The sequence below is a fragment of the Cydia splendana genome, chromosome 7 (genome assembly GCF_910591565.1).
Source record: "Cydia splendana chromosome 7, ilCydSple1.2, whole genome shotgun sequence".
In the NCBI taxonomy this organism is placed as follows: Eukaryota; Metazoa; Arthropoda; class Insecta; order Lepidoptera; family Tortricidae; genus Cydia; species Cydia splendana.
This window is the reverse complement of record NC_085966.1, coordinates 1,840,866-1,856,384: the sequence shown is the minus strand read 5'-3', so window position 1 is coordinate 1,856,384 and position 15,519 is coordinate 1,840,866. Positions and strand designations below refer to the sequence as shown.

The 15,519-nt window shown below is 36.5% G+C and overlaps 2 protein-coding genes across 2 annotated transcripts in view; both read left to right on the top strand.

Annotated features, from left to right (window-relative positions):
- Positions 1-258: 258 nt before the first annotated feature.
- On the top strand, positions 259-7,932 carry LOC134792282 (uncharacterized). The gene is made up of 5 exons (XM_063763551.1): positions 259-266; positions 4,569-4,659; positions 6,087-6,284; positions 6,577-7,471; positions 7,880-7,932. Exons 1-5 carry the CDS (start codon positions 259-261, stop codon positions 7,924-7,926), a joined length of 1,239 nt encoding a protein of 412 aa, XP_063619621.1. The 3' UTR covers positions 7,927-7,932.
- Positions 7,933-11,338: 3,406 nt separating this feature from the next.
- LOC134792037 (uncharacterized) overlaps positions 11,339-15,519 on the top strand; it is a 73,083-nt gene continuing 68,902 nt past the window's right edge. The window contains exon 1 of the mRNA XM_063763158.1: positions 11,339-11,743. The gene's annotated coding sequence lies outside the window, so the exon portion shown is untranslated. The remainder of the gene's footprint in view (positions 11,744-15,519) is intronic.

The following is a 15,519-nucleotide window of genomic DNA, read 5'->3' as shown; positions in this document are numbered from 1 at the left end:
TGTATAAATATTATAACGGTGGTTATATTAAGTCAGCTGTGATATAATTGAATTATGAAGATAAATGAGCTTTTATCATTTCTGTAATTCATTCAGTACTTGCTAGTTTTGATTAGCTTTAACTTAACTGGCCGACGTTGCCGTATTATCTTTTCTAATGCGTACACAGTAGTTTAGCGAAATCCCATTCTCGTTTATACAAGATGCATCAGACACGACTCGTACTTTGGATATGGTTCGATTGTTATAGATGACAACATGATGAGGTAAGAAGTTAGTATCTTTTTCACTTAAAGATGTTATATGACCTAGTTGCTTAAAGGGGGGTTTGTCTACTGACTGAACTGATAGGTGGTGGTTTGTCACGTAATCACGTGATAAAACAATGCTCAATTTAATTTAGGCTCGTTAAAATCGCCTCAATGATTAGTAGACGAATGTTTTAAGAAATGTACTTACAGTGGACATAAGCATTTATTTTTATTATAACCTTATATTTAATTATTTAAAAAAATATTTACTAATTTGGTCAGCAAGTAGATTTATTTGATCATTTAATATCAAAAGCCATAAAGCTTACTTATAGGCCTAGCAAATTTTAAATTGAAATAAATAAATAAACATGCCTACATTAGTTAATTTTCGATTTAATTGTATATGTGGTTGGTCTGCGTTTTCTATCAAAAAACTTTGTACATATTATTTGATACCCTAACCTTGTTCTATACTTATACATTGCCTACCATACTTAACATTGTCTGGCTTGAAAAACAGTCTTTTTCTTACTTACAGTGTATGTATCAAAAACCTAATATTTATCGAAAATCAATGACACTCGAAAATAACACGCCTTATAAGTGGTCCACTATTCTCTAAAAATAATAGCAGTTTTATGCATAATTAAATTGTGGTAATTAAAATTAATGACATCTAATTTGGTAGAAACGCTGAATTACACTGATTTAAACTTTCACGATTATTAAACATTATCAAACTACACAACGGGACTTAATCTTAAAACTTGAATATGCGATTAAGTCCCGTTGTGTAGTTTGATAATGTAAAAGCTGAATTGTTCAATACCCATCCTAATTACATATATAAAACAAATCACGCGCACTCAAATACCTAATTTAAGACTTTAAGCTTATACGAACAGGAACTATAATCGCGTGCTCGTAATACTAATGAGGCCTACTTGTGCATTTCAATATCATTAAGAGATAGTGGACACACCATTTTGAATCAGTCGTGACAACTAGAGGGTGTCAATCGGGCATTTCATTAAAAGTTTTCAAATTTCAAACTTTAGAATTCGAAATTTAAACGTGCCAGTGATAAATTTTGAACGTTAGAGTTCGGATAGGATTCGAAATTTTAATGCGTTCGAAATAGTGTGTAGTGTTCCAAAATGAAATTGTGGTGTGTGTTTTGTTTATTTTTGGTTGGTTTGGAAGTTGGACTTGTGGATGGCTTAAAAGCTTCGCAGAAGGGTGTATGTGTGTCAAAACATACGTGAGTATTAGCTAATTTACTATGCATAAACGAATCAATTAAATTGCTTGATTTTATAAAAATACACAAAAAAGCAAGATAAAAAATTGTGCACTTTCTATAATTTTTAATAAGCACTAATATTAAGAGGTGGATTCATCATAATATTTAGTGACGTCACTAGATAGGTACGTCGCCTATGAAAGTGTAGACATCATGAATGTATTTTTTTCTGTAAAAATACTATCTATGGTTTAACGTAAGTTTGACTGCTTTAGTTGGCTATTTTCTGCGTATGAATATGGGAAATGTTTGTAAACTGAGCTTTCTTTTGTATGCCAACTGCCGCGGCATCGTTGTTGCCGCCGCTGTATCCATCAATTTCCTTGATAAAATAATCTTTTTTCGAGTGACGGAAATCGCGATAGAAAAGCGGCGGCGAACGTCATTAATTTTATCAAGAAAATTGCATATACCTCCAGCGTCGGCATCAATGACGCCGCAACAATAATGTAACAGTTAAGGGGCCCACTGATTAACAGTCCGCCGGACGGTATCGGCCTGTCAGTTAGAACAAAATTTTGACAGTTCCGAACAACTGACAGGCCGATACCGTCCGGCGGACTGTTAATCAGTGGGCCCCTTTACATTGACATCCGAACGTCACCTCAATAGGTACCTACTTAAGCAATGAGGTGGTCGTCACATGTGACGTCGCCAGGATATGCACGTAGATGTAAAAAAACAAAAGTGATTGAGACTCTCGCATCGAGGGTTCCGTGGGTCACATGTTTCCAAATTATTACAGAAAGAACAGGATTTAAACTTTAAAAATCTGATCTTAATTAGATTTTATTATGGTCGTGTAGAGTGCGATTCATTTCAAATATATATACAAGAACAGGTCAAGAACAGATTTTAAAGTATGTATAAACTCTGCACCGTAAAGAGAAACTTTCTCAAAAAATTGTAAACTGTAGCATATTAGGTACTAATCTACTATTTAATTTTAAGTTTTGTTATCACCGGGCAATTGTTAAGTGCTTTAAAACACCCATGAGACTTAATATTAAAATAAGTTCAAAACGGGTAGCTCATTTAATTTCAGAGATTCTGATTATTAAAGTATTTTAACAAATTAAATTATTTCAGAAAAACATTTTAATTTGTTTTTATCAAGTAGAAACACTACTATATAAATTATAAACTGGAATAAATGACATAAGTATACTAAGAAAAACCGGGCAAGTGCGAGTCGGACTCGCGCACGAAGGGTTCCGTACCATAATGCAAAAAAAAAAACAAAATAAAAAGCAAAAAAAAAAACGGTCACCCATCCAAATACTGACCACTCCCGACGTTACTTAACTTTGGTCAAAAACCGGGCAAGTGCGAGTCGGACTCGCGCACGAAGGGTTCCGTACCATAATGCAAAAAAAAAAACAAAAAAAAAGCAAAAAAAAAACGGTCACCCATCCAAATACTGACCACTCCCGACGTTGCTTAACTTTGGTCAAAAATCACGTTTGTTGTATGGGAGCCCCATTTAAATCTTTATTTTATTCTGTTTTTAGTATTTGTTGTTATAGCGGCAACAGAAATACATCATCTGTGAAAATTTCAACTGTCTAGCTATCACGGTTCGTGAGATACAGCCTGGTGACAGACGGACGGACGGACGGACGGACGGACGGACGGACGGACGGACGGACGGACGGACGGACAGCGAAGTCTTAGTAATAGGGTCCCGTTTTACCCTTTGGGTACGGAACCCTAAAAATCACGTTTGTTGTATGGGAGCCCCATTTAAATCTTTATTTTATTCTGTTTTTAGTATTTGTTGTTATAGCGGCAACAGAAATACATCATCTGTGAAAATTTCAACTGTCTAGCTATCACGGTTCGTGAGATACAGCCTGGTGACAGACGGACGGACGGACGGACGGACGGACGGACGGACGGACAGCGAAGTCTTAGTAATAGGGTCCCGTTTTACCCTTTGGGTACGGAACCCTAAAAACCACCTACCGCGCACCTGCCGCGATAGCAGAGGACGCTGGTTCGATTCCATCAGCCTGGGGCACTAGAGGCCTTGGTCACTTTTTCTTAGTATATGTAATTTATTCCAGTTTATTCTGATTATTGTTTTCAAACAACTTTAAAAGGTAACTATAGTAGGGCATTAGTAAAAGAGTTATGTTACCATTTTAGATACGGAACCCTGAAGCTCATTAAACATGCATTAGCCTTACAATGGTGATTCTTCGATATGCATTTAAGCATATATGATAATAAGTATACATATATTTAAATGCGTACGCGTTGTGAGCTTGTACGACGACCCGCGACGGAAGTCCACGGATTTAGCACATCCTGTGATACAGGAGAATATAAAGGGCCTTAATTGTGTTAAAATATAAAATGTAATTGCCTTAGAAACAAGCATTCAATTCATCACACCCTGGAACGCAAATGTTTGCGCAACGTGCGGTTTTAGAGGAATTTCTTTCCGCGAACGTTTCGGCGAAATCCGTTGAACTCCCTGCTAGGATATTCTCAGGGACTATAGTATGGGGTTCTTCAAGTAAAACTTATTTACTTACTGACTTCGCTGGCTCAGCGACCCTGAGTGGATCTTGGCCTCCGAGGCCTCCGACACTAAATATATTTCGCCACTCGTTCCCATCCTGTGCGATCTGACGACGTTCAGCCGCATGGATGTCACACAGGTCTTCAAGTAAAATGAACACGTTTATAAAGGCTTGCCAACGCGCTTGTGCCACTTATTATGAGGCGAATTTATGCCAATTTGCCATCGACGTAGCAAAAAACAAAAGTCCTCGTTCATTTTGCTTACAATTAAGTTCATGTGGTACCATCGCCCACGCTGTTAACTGTACATCGGTGGACCTTATGCATTTTGTAATAAGGTCCACCGATGTACAATTAGGACAGTTGCTGTTTGTACAGAAAGAGATAAAAATTACTTGTACAACGAGTTAACGTCCTAATCTGTCAGTCTTCATGATAAATTTCTTTTTATCTGTATCACTGTAATGTTTTTTTAATTGCAGTGTGACGAAGACGAGACCAAAGACGATACTGGTGCCGACGGGAAAATGGTGCGGCACCAGGAAATGCACCGTCAAACAGACGCGCAAACAGGTACAAACACAAATAAGTAGTAGGGTAATTGGCCAGTAACTGGCCACTGTTATTAATTGGCCACCCTAAACTAAAAATGAATTCTATTCACCTATAAACAGAATTCATTTTAGTATAAGGTTTAAATAACTGGCCAGCCTTCAATAACTAGCCGCCTTATACTAAAATAAGTTTTTGGCAAAAATTTCATTTTTGGTACAAGCTTTTATCGCTGACTGTACTTTTCTTACGACAGATAACTAATAATCATCGAGACAATTCTAAAAACCCCTAACACAATTAGGTTGCGTTGTTTCATCACAGAGTTCCTATGGCCACCTCCTGTCTCCATCATCAGATCAGTTCGACAGTACCATATTATTGTATTGTCATCAGAACTACATACAGCTGCCAATTTTCATGACGCTACGATCCTTGGAAGATGGTTAAATTAGTTACCTTAGATTCCATTACATAGTTACATACAGGTCGACCTAATAAAAGCTTGTTAATGAATTCTATTTATAGGTGAATAGAATTCATTTTTAGTTTAGGGTGGCCAATTAATAACAGTGGCCAGTTACTGGCGAATTCCCCTTTAAATTACATAAAGTCGAACAAATACGCTATCTACACGAGCTCCGAGGATTAGTTGAGTCGCTTAACTTCAAACTCGGGTAAATCCATCTGTCAGATTATGCGATTTTGGTATTAAGAAATGGTAATAGGGTAGATACTTGCTGCGAGGGTCGAATGGATTTACCCGAGTTTGAAGTTCAGCGACACAGTTAGGAACTCTCAGTAAGTACATGGCGCGGCGTACACCCTTCCGCTTCCTCGGGTTAAAGTGGGAAGGAGCTTGTGCTGATGTTGTACTTCTAAACCAAAAAATCTTATTTTTAATAGCCCGTTATAGTATCCCACTGCTGGGCAAAGGCCTCTTCCCTTGATTTCCACGACTCCCGTCCCGTTGTTGAGATTTTTCCGGCCGGAAGGTGTCCCGCCGTATAAAATCTTTAATAATAAAAAATATATTATTTGCGAAAAGTAAAAATATCGGGAAATTCGGGGCCGTAAAGTTGTATTCAAAACTAGAGTTAATTTAGCTCTGCGTGCCGGCGTTACCACTTACCACTTTACAAATACTGTAAATTTTATTAAATACTCTTTAATATCTCTTTAATTTTTTTCAGTCTCATTTACAATTTTACAAAATATGCAACTTGTATGTACTTAACTTACACCATCTTCACTGTACTACTAGAGAACCTACAATCATTTTTTTGGTTGTTTTGTTCTTGATAGTGTTGTTTGTCTTGATAGTGTTAACTATTGGTGGCTTCAGAACACACCAACGTTTTTCCTAATTTTCGAAATAATAACAGTCTTTCATGTTCTTAGGTTTTTAAATCCAAATATGTATTTCCTAAAACATCTCCCCTTTTCAGAAATACACCATAGTAACCAACCAGCTGATGTGCTGTAAAGGCTACGTCTACACCAGCGGCACCGACTCCTGCGCACCGGTCTGCAGCACCGGCTGCGCCAACGGCACCTGTGTAGATCCCGACGTATGCCAGTGCGCAGCGCTTCGCTACCTCGACCCTAATACTAGAAACAAATGCCTACTACCCACATGCGATCATGTCTGTGTAAATGGCTTCTGCTCTGTGAATAATACTTGTGTGTGTAATGAAAATTATTCTTCTTACAACGCAACACATTGCGCGGTAAACTGTGCAGAAGGATTTGAAATTGACTCTTCTTTAAACTGTGTTCGCAAGTGCGAAGCGCCTTTATACCGCCATAAAGACAAATGCCTAACGCCTACATGCGATCATTTATGTGTGAATGGATTTTGCTCAGTGAATAACACTTGTGTATGTAAAAATGGTTTTATAGCTTTTAACGCAACACATTGTGCGGTTAACTGTACAGATCAGCAGCGCTGTAGGTTTTGATGGACCACTATATTTAAATAACACATTTTACCTCGAATGTGATACTGAAACAAGTTGCTTTGATGAATCAAAAGCAATTAGTAGAGAGACTTATTACCTTGAGTGTGAAGAAGTGGAAATAATTAGTAGAGGAATAATTAATCCAAAGGAGCATAATGAAAGTACGACAGAGTCGTATTTACTGATAAATAAGACTACAACAGAATCCGATGATGAATCAACAGCTGCATATGGAAATTTGACAGAAGTTTATATATTTACAAATGAAACTACCACGGATCTTGAAGGTCTATCGAATAATGGTCTTGTAAATTCAACAGAAGCTGATGTGTTTATATCCGAATCTTCCACAGCAGTTGAAAGCATATCGAAAAATGATATTTCGATTTCGTCAGAAGCTAATGGAATTACAACAGTATCTACCACATCTAGATATGGCATATTTATAAATGATGATGCAAATTCGACAGAGACTAACGTGATTACACCCGAAGCTAGCACAGAAGTTAATGGTATATTAAATCATGATGTAGCTAATTCGTCAGAGGTTCATGTGGTTACAACTAAAACTACCACAGACCTTTATTATGAATTTAAAGATAATCATAATTCAACAAAAGCTGATATATTTGACAATGAAACTACGACTGAGCATCATGATGTATTGAAGGATATTAATGCGACTTCAACAAAAATAGATGAATTAAGTAATAAAACTGATGTTCATTCATTAAAGGCAGCTAAAGAGAATTCTTCTGATTCTAGTAATGTCTTGGCTATCCTGGGATATTCTTTAGCAGGGGTCGGAGCAACACTGGCCCTAGCTTTTGGAGCATATAGATTGAAAAATGCTGTACAATCAGGAAGCTACTGTAAGTATAGATTTTTTTATTACAAACTTATAACCCGTTACTCCTCTAAGTTGACCCTAATATTCAACAGTTCCTAAGATTTAGCTCAGTCAGTTAAATTATATTTAGCCTGTTCATTGAGACCAGCATTTCTCAGAAACTGGACTACAGATATTATTTACGGCAATCCATTTATTATATTCAAGTATTCCAACAAACTAAATGCCCTTAAAGAATCTTACTCTTCATGTGATAACGACATAGGTACATTACATAATCATCCTTTTTTTAAGAATAGCCTCAATTCTAAAGGCTATTTACATATTAAGCAGTATACATACATATATAGTTATAGTAACGCTTCTCTATTTAATAAACGAAACCATGTAGGGTATTCGTTGTAAATTCATATTCTTGTTTTTTTTTCAGTTATCCCTGAAACACCAAGACCACCGGGTTTTATAGAACTAGCATGAAATATTAATTTAATAGTCATTCAAACATTCAGTACCGTAAAATGGGGTGAGTAGGTTTCGCGGGGAGAGTTGGGTTATGAATGGGGAGAGAAGGGTTGAAAGGGGGGTGAGATGGGTTTTTAAGGCTACTGCTACAAAAATAATGTATTCCAATTTAAAATGGAGCTATAGTAATACTCATAATAAAAGAAAACGATCCGACATTCTCCCAAAATCACCTTTGTATGAAAACCCAACTCACCTCAAATACGAGGGACTACGGGGTGAGGTGGTTTTCCTGTTTATCGTCAAAGTTATGAAATGGAACTACCCAAAATAAAATAAAAACTAAAATACAAACGTCCGGAACACTTATTATATACACCATTCAGTTTGCATATGTAAAAATAAATTGTTATCGAGGTTTGAATGTCAGTTTTGCGCCTACTCAACCCATTTTACGGTATTCTCTTCTGCACAGTCGCCATCAGATATATCGGAGCGACCAAGGCGTTAGAATAGAGTTAGACCAAGAAAAGTCTGCAGCGATTTTGATAGCCCTCGCAGTGCAAGGGTTATTTATACGTTAAAATTTCATAGAAGTTTGACGTTTAAAATAACACTTGCACTGCGTGGGTTATCAAAATCGCTGCAGACTTTTCTTGGTCTAACTCTATCCGAATTCTGTTGTCAAGGCATGGTGCCGCGGCCCTTTCGGCCACGACACCAATCTCTTCACACCAACAGCAGTCGCTGGTCACTGTGTCGACCAAACTGTGTATCCACTTAGAAAAAAAAATCTATTGTCAAGGCGTAGATTGCGTGTTCAGATTTCATGAACACCTTGGCCGCTCCGATATATCTGATGACAGGATAATACCACATCTCTAGAATTCAATATAATATCCAATCAACAAGTCTGTATATTTTCGTTTATAACTATTTTAGGTTCTTAGTCATAGTAATTTATTTCACAAATGTGCAACTAATAAATTTTTGAGAGTGAAGTTATTTATTCTATTTTATCTTTTTTTCTTTTTTTTCTTTTTAATCTTAACAACACTACATAGCGTTCAAAATTGCCCAGGAGCCTGATTATGATTTTAGTTTCTTGTTTTGAAATTGTTATGGATTATCCATGTTTGAGCGATAGAGAGGCAGATAACTATTTTCGATTTTTCAATGTGGCGGTCAGAATTTGGCTTACGACCAGTGTTTACCTCGAAATATAAATGTTATTAAATTGCATCACTACACCTTATAAAACTAAGTCCCCCGCCGCGTCTGTTTGTATGTTCGCGATAAACTCAAAAACTACCGAACAGATTTTCATGCGGTTTTCACCACAAAACAGAGCGCGGCGCGCTCATTCTTTCTTCCGTGGGTTTTCACCTATTACTACTTAGAGTGATTTTCCAGGAAGGTTTAGGTGTATAAAGTTTTAAGGCTTTGTTTAAATCCGTGCGAAGCCAGGGCTGGTCGCTAGTACACTGCTATATTGTTGATTACCAATATTTTTTTATAAAACTAAATAAAAAAATATTCCATAATTTTTATTTCACAACCTCATATTGATATATTTATTTATAACCTAGACACTTTAACGTTATTGCAATAAATATTTCCCTCTAATTTTCCGTATACATTTATTTCCTTATAAGTACCATTGAAAATGACTAACAAATAAATCATTATACAAAATGTAAATTTAGTTATGCATAAAGTTAATAGGAAAGTGACAAAATCCAGCATTTTCCTTTGAGGTTTCATAGCAACAATCGACAATAAGTCGGTACATAATATAATATATATGAATTTTAACGAAAATCATATTACGTGCATAACCTAGGTAGGTACTTCTTTGCTTTTGCAAAGTACAAGTGCGCAAGTGTAATTTTCACTAAACCTGGGTAGGTATTAGACTCTCGTGAAAAAATGAGATATCTTTACACACTTGCAATAAAGTGTAGGTAGTACTGTTACTACACATTTATAAACTAGTCGCTCCGTGAGCTGTTATATAGACCTCACGTTAAGCTTAAAAAACGAAAAGTCAAAAATACTTAGTCGTTATCACAGTGAACTCAGAATGGTCTTAAGCACCAAAGACACTATTGGCGCTTAAGCCCTTTATGCCAATTTTTAAAATTTACAAAAACTGGTTCGACAAAAAAAAACTATTTAATCCGAATCTGGTCACAAAACGAGAATCGGTTAAGAATTGCGACCTGTAGAGGGGAATATCCAGACATATTTGTAAACATAGGTTAAATAAAGATCTTATACAATAATTTATGTTTCACTATGTTTTGCCATTTGGCATAGAAATATAAAATCAGAACACAACAATTTTATTTGCCAGACTATACGAAGGCTGCAAATAATAAAACGGCGGTGTATTCACAGCCTTAAGAAGCCCTTCCGCGCATGCCCCACCAAAAACCATTATATGAAGGACCCTTTATTCTAAAAGTCCCGACTTGTTACATCCCGCGCCATGACGAGAACAGGTCCATATTAAATGGTTAACGCAACAACTTCACACTGTAACCGTAACATTTCAAAAGTCGTATCTCTATACAAGTTTCATAATGAAATACGACCTTTCGAATTTGTGTGGCGTAGAGCTTCGGCCGAAACTCACACTGTAACCGTTGTAAATCAAAAAGTCATATCTCTATACTAGTTTCATAGTGACATAAGACCTTCAGATTTGTGTGTCGTAGAGCTACAGTTGAAATCAGGTGTGCGTAGCAATTTAGAAAGTCGTATCTTTCTATAACCTTCATACTGAGATATGACCTTTTAGTTTTAGACCTATTAGAGCTTCGGGCAAAGTCGGAAACGTCCGGAAGATTTCTCGACGAATAAACGTTTCTCTAATGTATTTAGGGTTTACACCAATAGTAAGTTTTGACAAGCTATCAAAGTTTTTTGGTATGGTTAGGAATTCGATATCTGAAATAAAATAGTGATTTTTCAATTCTTTATTTTTCTACAAAAATAAATGATAGATTACGTAAGAAAATAATGGAATAAAAAGAAGTAGGTTTATTGTGTAGGTCACAACGCAACGCGGTGTTATACTTAAACTACAAAATGTTAGCGCCATTATGGAACTTAAGTCTTGAGCTACAAGGAGTAGAATTCCTTGGAGCAAAATAGACTTACGTCATGATGGTTCTAAATTAAGGCTATGATTGTTAAAATTGAATTTGGCATGAGTATCATACGGCGAAGGTAGCAGGCTAAAAATACAATTTACGAGCAAAATTTCCTGGAAAACGGAAAACCTCATTTGATACCTAACTTAGTCATCAAATACATTGACGCGAAAGGGCATGTCATATTCTTGTAGAAATGTTCAGTAATATTACATTGTAACCTATAATTTGTATTAACCTCGCTTGTCTCCGCCATATTTAATAAAATGTACAAAAACGCGCACATGCATGAATAGAAACGTCAAAATCTAAAAATGATGGTCTAATAATACCTCTGGAGAAAACCCTGGTCTAGTTATTAAAAAAATATATACACTCGCACCTGTAGTGGTCCCCATCGATAGGGGTGTCACCACCGCGTCTGCGCGGAGCGCCTGTCCGCCGCCCCGGACGCTTTGCACGTCTCTGCAACTAAAATATACATTTTTAAATTTCAAAAAAGGAACGCGCGTCAAAAAACAGTTTTGTGCCAGTGTTTTCGAAGTGTGAAGTGATTTAAATTTTGAATTCGGAATTTTGTTTTTTTAGAATGTTTCGATTGTGCTTTATTCTTAAATAATTAGTGGTTTTAGAGTGATGTGAGGATAATTGTTACGTAAAAGCATAGGAGTTAGGTAAGTGATATTATCATAGTTGTTATATGTAGTTAGTTAGCTGTAGCTACCCTTCATTACGAAACCCCACCACTTCGCGTTGAAGCTGAAGTAGGTACTTATGTAAACACGTTTTGAATTGAAAATCCAATATAAAGCTAAACAATTCAATTAATTAACCCCTAAATAAGGATCCTGACCGAATTTTTAGTCATCTCTTTTTTCTTTTTTTTTTCGAGAACGATTTTTCTGCTCTATACCTACAATACAACCGAGATTTGAACCCACGATTTTTGACCACCACACACATAGATATGAAAGGTTAATCCAAATTACTTAGTTAAAAAAGATGTAAATAGGTACATACCTACAACCATTTTTTGCGCGCTGCCACTCGTTGTTAGGTACTTTCACCTGCATTTTCATAAATTCTACATTAAAGTAAATCAAAATCGTATTATTTTTTTGACATTTATTAAAATAATTATTTATTTATATTATTTTTTTACAACAAACGAATCTTTTTGATAATAATATTTAGGTACTCATTCTCCAGTGTACAAATAATCTCCAAATATCACAAGCCTTCTTTCTTATAAAAGTTATAAATAATCTTTGAAAATGACAACTAAGTAGTGCAATTGATATAACAATAAAACATTATTTCTAATGCTATTTAGTGTAGAAAACCACCACAATAACCTCCTAAATAACATAAGTACTAGTTATGAAAAAGAAAACCAAACAAATAAAACAAAGACTAAGTGTAGCTATAGTTAGACCAAGCTATGTTCACAGCAATTCTGATAGCTCAGCCAGACGGTGCAAGTGTTACTTTAAACGTCAAACTTCTATGAGACTATGACGTTTAAAGTAACACTTGCACCGTTGGGCTATCATCATCGCTGCTAACTTAGCTTGGTCGAACTCTATGCATTTTGTTGTAGGTTGATATCACAGATCAATGGTTTACTGTTAGAACTAATCTCTATTGATGGTTATGTAAATAAGTGAAGTATGTTGTTTTATCTAGGTCACCTAGGCTAATATTCTAGCTTGTACAAGTACAACACTGACTCCTTTCCACAGGCTACAACGAAACCGCATTATGATGAGTTTACAAAGAGCACGAGATCACCATACGTATACCTATAAGTGAAATTTTCCTTGTAAAATGCTACGATACATGCAGCACAACCGAGTTGTATTCTAGACCAGCGGTTCTCAATCTTTTTTTTTGACGGAACCCTTTTGGAAAGCGAAATACTTGATGGAATCCTACAATAAAACAATAGTTTTTAGAAGTGTGTTTTATGCATAGTAAAATTTTTCGAGGCGACTAAAGCAGTGTTCTAAATTCTTGCGGAACCCCTACAGGGGTGTCGCGGAACCCTAGGGTTCCGCGGAACACACTTAGAGAATGGCTGTTCTAGACCATTTTATACTAAATCTGACCAGTAGGGCTAATATGGTCGCCTTTTTATCATCTGTCACCATGCCTGACACGTTCAAACAACTATGTATGAAAGTGCGGAAGTGCAGCACAGATATCATGGTCGCATTTTTATCACCTGTCATGTCATGCGTCACTTTTGCACTTTCATACTTGTTAGAACGTGACATGCATGGTGACAGATGATAAAAAGGCGACTATCCCCTACAGTTAAGCCCTAAAGTGAAAGAGAGACACAAAGCGATCCTCGCATTACCAAAGTAATATAATATTCACATAATATTTATGGCTCCCTGTATTATTTATTCTATTCATTTTAGAGATAACAAACAGCTATACAATATAATGTTACATTTAGTAGTACAATTAAAATTAACTTAATGCATAACAAACGACATTATCCACGAATTACAACAAAATTATGCAATGGTTGGCACAAAAAAGACGTTGACTATATCTTATGACATATAATATGACAGCGTGCCGTCTTAAATAATATAAAAGCCTATTACAGGCTGTTTGGGGAGTGTGATTAATATCGTAAATTACTTAGAGGATATAACCAACGGAGACGCCATGTCTAAAATTTTCGGTACAAAATAGTCTGCCGTTTTTTGCGGGGGAGGGGCACATCAAATGTATACGTCATGTCAGATAAAAGTCAGTCCATACATATGGTAGACATGTGGTTGACCATTGGCCGCCTATTTTCGACAGAGGGGAACGCCTGTTAATGGCGGCTCCATTGTTAATTACTCCGAGGCAAATTATGAACGGGGGGCTATCCACCTCCACCAACACCACCTCACGCTTTATTACACGAATAAACGTAGATTGAGGTCATGTTGCCGTATACGGTCACAATATTGAATACGTATCTAAAGAGATCGATTGATGCCATGGTTTTGATACGACCTTTCACTTCACTTTTTTTTTAATTATGGCTTCAGTCCAGTGGGACCATTTCGCCAGATCAAGGTATTAGGAGCTAAATTGTAAAAAAAATTACGGTGATTTTATTAGCTCTTGTAAAGCTATAGCTGGACTTTACAAGTAGCACGTGGACTGCCGGCCGTTGACTCCAAATGATGGTTAAACGCATTTCAAGATAAATTTTCCATTCACTGCACACTATCACATTAGTTTACGTTATAATAGGCTATCGTTATTACACTTTAAACAATATTAATGAGCAAACGCGTGACTATCAAGATGGCGCTCGACCCGGAAGCCCTGATACGACCTTACACGTACCACGAGTCACTGACACTGTCAAAACTGACAAATACGCCAACGGCCACGTAATTTACTTTCTATACATCTCGCTCGTACTGACATATTCGTGAGAGCGAGATGTATAGAAAGTAAGTTACAGATGTAGTGCGTAATTGTTTTCCATCGTATTTCCTCGGAAACGTTCGTATTTGTCATGCTACTTCAGTGAACCTCAGTGCTTTTTGTACCGAGACTGTCTGAAATAGCAAGACACGTTCGTGAAAATACGATGGAAAACGACTTTCACTTCAGTTCGCTTGCACCAATCAGTGTAAGCGATCTGCAACATATTAAAACTCACAACAATCTCGCGCGTTCGGTCCCAAATTGCTCCGAGCAGTCCTTAATTACAACGTGGCAACACCGATTTGATATCAAACATCGGTGTTGTTAGACAGTGAGAACTCAATTCGCGCTATATTTTATCTATGACTACCATCTGTGATGTTCTGATGTTATATGCTGCTTTGCTCTTATGATATCGTTAATAACTTGTTTCACTACTTCAAGGGTCAGAACTTCTACTACAGCAGACGTATACATGATGACCAGCATAATTTGCGTAATTAAACAACTGTAACTTTATTAAACACCGCGGCGACCGCGCGATCGAACCATAGTTATTACACAGACAAAAGCGACCGTCTTAACCAAACGTGACGTGTATATGTAACCTAAGTTCCCACTTCTCTTTACTTATTACTACTGGCAGTAATCTACTATGTGAAGTATTTTAATCTACTTGCTTATTCATTAAACCTACTGCTGACATATCCATCTCTTCGTGTATCTACTTCATGTCCGGCAGCCCTCCCCAGCCAAGGAAGAATTACGCTATTCTCATTTAATCACAAATCAACATGTAAAAGAAAGAACCTATCTACAACTCAAGAGAACCACATTCTTTTTTATTTTCTTAAGCTAAGCTAAGGATATTTAACAGACTTGTCAAATCAGGCACTTATTTCGAGTCAAGTCACCTTTTCTTGTAGTTCATTCTGATTTATTAAATAGATATTGTGCCAAAAATTACTGCAGTTTTTATTTTTCTAATCATTTTCTGATGCTG